Source organism: Triticum aestivum, chromosome 3D (genome assembly GCF_018294505.1).
Source record: "Triticum aestivum cultivar Chinese Spring chromosome 3D, IWGSC CS RefSeq v2.1, whole genome shotgun sequence".
Lineage (NCBI taxonomy): Eukaryota > Viridiplantae > Streptophyta > Magnoliopsida > Poales > Poaceae > Triticum > Triticum aestivum.
Genome location: NC_057802.1, coordinates 477763030 through 477767480, shown reverse-complemented (window position 1 = coordinate 477767480; position 4451 = coordinate 477763030). Strand labels below are relative to the sequence as shown.

Genomic DNA, 4451 nt, shown 5'->3' with positions numbered 1-4451 from the left:
ACAATAATGTTAGGAATGATGTTAGCATTCAGCTCTTGAGCCTAGCCATTTCCAATGATGAGATGGGGACCTGCCATCTTCAGTAATGAGGTGGAGGAATATAATTGGAGGTATCATTACTCATAACACCACTGTTTACAGCTGTTTTCACATGATTTGCTTATAACCATATTGATGTACTTAAATACTGCTACTTGCAGCTTTGCAGATGTTCTCAACATGGTTAAGCGATTAGCACAAAAGCTATTTTAAGTGATAAGCTTATAAAAACACAAGCACTACATATCTATCCATGTTAATATGGAACGCAACCATTTTTTTCTGTGCACAAGCACTGCTTTGAGTTCATCATGGTCAACTAAACGCTGGAGTAGGCAAACCAAGATGTTGATCGAACAAGATACAATGCATTGCATGATTTTACGGTTAGCAGCCCACTACATATCCACTCATAACAGGCCAAATATTAACAGACAATTAGATACACAGAAGATAAAAACACCGAGAAACATCCCCTTGTTCAATTTGCTACGGCTTGAGATATACACTTGGATAAGAACGTTCAAGGACCAAATACAAATCGAACAGTACTTAAGAAAGTTATAAGAACAAAACCGATCCATAGTATAAATAAAGACACCTAAAATCACTAATAATATACAGGTGCATACATCATATCTGTGGAAAATATGAACTAAAAGAATAAATATGACAAAGACGATGTAGAACAGTAGAATTACAGGTGCCACCGCCTCACCGGTCCTTTAGCTCACCCGAATCAATCGACGAATCTATGATTTGCCGCCGGCCGCGGGGCGGCCGCTGTCGTAGTCGACGATCTCGTCGTCGGTCATGGACCGGGAGTGCTGGACAATGGAGCGGCCGATGGAGTTGATCCAGTCCTCCTTCTCCTTGTCGGAGTCGGCGACGAAGTACATGGTCTCGCCCGGGGTGGAGAGCTCGAAGGCGAACTTGCGGTTGAGCACGTCCTCGGCGCCCTTGACGGTGAGGCAGGAGGCGACGGCGATGACGCCGCGGGGCACGGAGGCGCGCGTGACGGTCGAGTCCTTGAACCAGAAGAGCTTCCCCTGCTTGAGCACGAACCACCGCCGCCGCCACGTCTTGATGTACTCGCCCTGCTTGTCCAGCCACCCGCCGCGCTCCGGCTCGCGCCAGAACTCGACGCCGTCCGTGGCGTCCGCGGGCGGGGCGCCGGTGCCCATCACCGCTCGCCACAGGCTCGCCGCCATGAGATGCGGAGGGATTTGGGGATCGGGCCGGGCGGATCGGGAGAGTTCGTTCGGTTGGTTTTTTCCCCCTGGTTTTGACGGGACGGGACGGGCGGGGGGGGGGGGGGGGGGGGGGGGGGCGGCGGCCTGTGTACCGAACTGATTTGTATCGGTGTATCTGCGTTGCTCACGTGGATAGAAACAACTTAAAAGGCAACTCATAAGAAAAAAACTTAAAGTCATCGGCTCATCGCAGAGAGAGTCCAGGTTTTCTTTTTCTCGCCTGACAGCGTCTCCAACGCGTACCCTTAAACACCCACGGCCGTCGCAACCGTGCGATGTCCGAATATGTTTTGCCTTCCAAAGCGGATCTACATGGGTCCGCTAACGGGTTTGAACACTTTCTTTTTTTGCAAATTCGAGACGAAATGGGGTGGTCGATCGTCCGGTATAGGGTTTAGGGTTTTTTCTTCCTTCCAATTTTTAGTTGAATGGTCAAAATATTGATTGATTTTGTGTAAATTATGTCTGAACTTTAATAAAATCCGACTTGTTTGATAAATTTCGTTCGGTTTGTTAAACTTGTTTTGAAATGTATGTGGATAGCATTGGATGACCCCCTCCCACATCCATATCCGCGGACTGCCCCCTCCCTCGGTTCGCGAACAGTTACGGTGTTCGGTTTGCGAGTCAGCGTTGGAGATACCCTTATCCGCCCTTTCTATCGAAGGCGTTAACTCGTCTACGGGGAGTATTTTTTACATCTACTGGGAGTTGTTATTGGAAAAAAAATCTTGAGAAAAACTTCCAATATTTATCAAACATGCTGACAACATAAAAGAACACAAGAAGCGATGAGCCAAAGACGCATCGTCATCGTTGACCCTTCCTCATCGAAGTCGGACAAACCTAGACAGTTGAGAAGTCGTCATGCTAAGGTCCTAGGACCAGTGCACTAGATCGAAAGGATCCAACATCGACGAACGAAGACTGGATCAAGTGGATACACACATCAATCCCACATGATCTGTCGAAAACATACATCCACATGCACTCCGACGACGCTAGATGCACCTGAAAGTATAATCATGCCCTTAATCATATTTTAATATTGATGACAATATACTTACGTTGATTAAGTGTGTGTGTGTATATATATATATATATATATATATATATATATATATATATGATATTAATTCCCTTGGCATCATTGCGTGATCGTGGACCCGTCAAACAAGATATGACTCAAGCGTGAGGGGACTAGCATAGCCTTTTTATTTAAATCTTAAGTTATATCATCTCGTACTATTAATAAAACGATTAAAAGGAGAGGGGTTCATTTAAATTTGCTCATCATCTTTGCCACATTCATCCTACTTTTTCACATCTCTACATAACACAAAAATTACTTGGTAAAATTTCTTGTGAATTTATTTTCGAGAATACATCAATGACGTATCATATTCTTATAGGAGAAGATAGAGAGTTATTATTACAAGAAACCGTCAACAAATGCGAAATCCACAGCAACACACCGACACCAACACACTACACATAGCCTACTCTCCCACAAAAGGATCTAAACCTCCTGCTCCAAACCCTTCGCGCAGCGTGTCCACCATGTGAAAAATTTCATCCCATGTGGTCCCTGCAGGAGCGGCGAGTGGGAGGACAATGGAGTTGATCCACTCCTCCTTCTGCTTCTCGGAGCCGGCGGCGAAGTAAATGGTCTCGCCCGGGGTGGAGAGCTCGAAGGCGAACTTGCGGTCGAGCACGCCCTCGGCGCCCTTGACGGCGAGGCAGGAGGCGAGGAAGATGACGCCGCGGGGCACGGACGCGTGGTCGACGGCCGAGTCCTTGAACCAGAAGAGCATCCCCTGCTTGAGCACGAACCACCGCCGCCGCCACGTCTTGGTGTGCTCCCCCTGCTGGTCCAGCCACCCCGCGCACTCGGGCTGGTGCCAGAACTCGATGTAGTCCAGGAAGTCCGCGTCCGCGGCCGGTGCGCCGGCGCCCATCGCCTCTCGCCACAGGCTCGCCGCCATGAGACGTGGAGGGATTTGGGGATCCGGTCGGGCGAGTCGGGAGATTTTCTGGGGACAGTTCGTTCGTTCGGTTGGGTTTCCCCCCTGGGCCCTGCTTTTAACGGAACGGGCCGGGCTGGAGTCGGACTGTGTGCTGTACTACCGAGCTGGTTTGTATCGGTATCGGTATAGATGCGTTGCTCACATGGATAGCAACAATCCCTCAAAATAAAACGGAGTTGGATAGCAACAATTTGAATCATCGCAGAGAGAGAGAGAGAGAGTCGGACGTCTCTCCTCGTTCGCCTTACCTCTCGAAGGCATTTGTCAACTTTCAATATTTTTCATTAAACAAAGATGGACATGGCTAGGGAGTGCTGTTGCGCTCGTTTGTTGTTTTGAACGCATTGCCATATATAGTAAGTGCATGTCGTTATGTCCAGCTGTGTACTGCGGAAAAGGAAATTGTTTGGTCATATCCCATAGCGCACGTGACTACCGATTGAATCAGCCTAGATCCTTTCCCATGTGCATTTATTTGGGGTTTAAAAAGTTGTAAAAGTCATAACTTTTGATTCAAGCATCAAAATCCAATTCCGTTTTCACAGTCAGGTTTCTGACGACGAGTTCTTCAAAACTAGATCTCATATGAGTTGGTTTCGTCAATTTTTTTTAGGGTAACTTTGGGTGCAATGGAGTCAACTATAGTGCTATTGGGGAGCAACTTCTTCTTTTTAGCCTAGTTGGACTTCTTTTTGGCCTAGTTGGACTAACTATTAGGTTGGTTTGCATAAAAACAAGAAAAATCACACAAAACATAAGGCATCTTTAGTGTACATACAAAGCAACTTCACTGCACTATGTATATTTGTGAGTTTTGCTAACATTATTCCAACTTGTGTATCATGGCTGCTCAATTGCCTATTGTTGAGTTGCAAACGGTTGATGTTCAATTGCCTATAAATGCTATAAATTGCCTATAATTGATGCCTAGTTGCCTGCTACTGGTAATTAGCTGCCTATAATTGTTGCTCAGTTGCCTAATTTTGTTAAAATAGTTGCCTCGAATATTATGAAGTTATTTATCATTGTTTTTCTAAGTTGCCTACAGACACTCTGAAGTGGCCAAGATTCATCATCATGTTGCCTACCATAACTAGCAATATATAGCAGACACAAGAGCATCATCGGTAGA

General features: G+C 46.4%; 2 protein-coding genes across 2 annotated transcripts; both read right to left on the bottom strand.

The window, feature by feature from the left end:
• Positions 1-493: 493 nt before the first annotated feature.
• Positions 494-1346, bottom strand: LOC123079805 (pleckstrin homology domain-containing protein 1). The gene has a single exon (XM_044502617.1). It carries the CDS (start codon positions 1248-1250, stop codon positions 792-794), a length of 459 nt encoding a protein of 152 aa, XP_044358552.1. The 5' UTR covers positions 1251-1346; the 3' UTR covers positions 494-791.
• A 1291-nt stretch (positions 1347-2637) lies between these two features.
• Positions 2638-3515, bottom strand: LOC123074992 (pleckstrin homology domain-containing protein 1). The gene has a single exon (XM_044497695.1). It carries the CDS (start codon positions 3275-3277, stop codon positions 2792-2794), a length of 486 nt encoding a protein of 161 aa, XP_044353630.1. The 5' UTR covers positions 3278-3515; the 3' UTR covers positions 2638-2791.
• Positions 3516-4451: the final 936 nt, after the last annotated feature.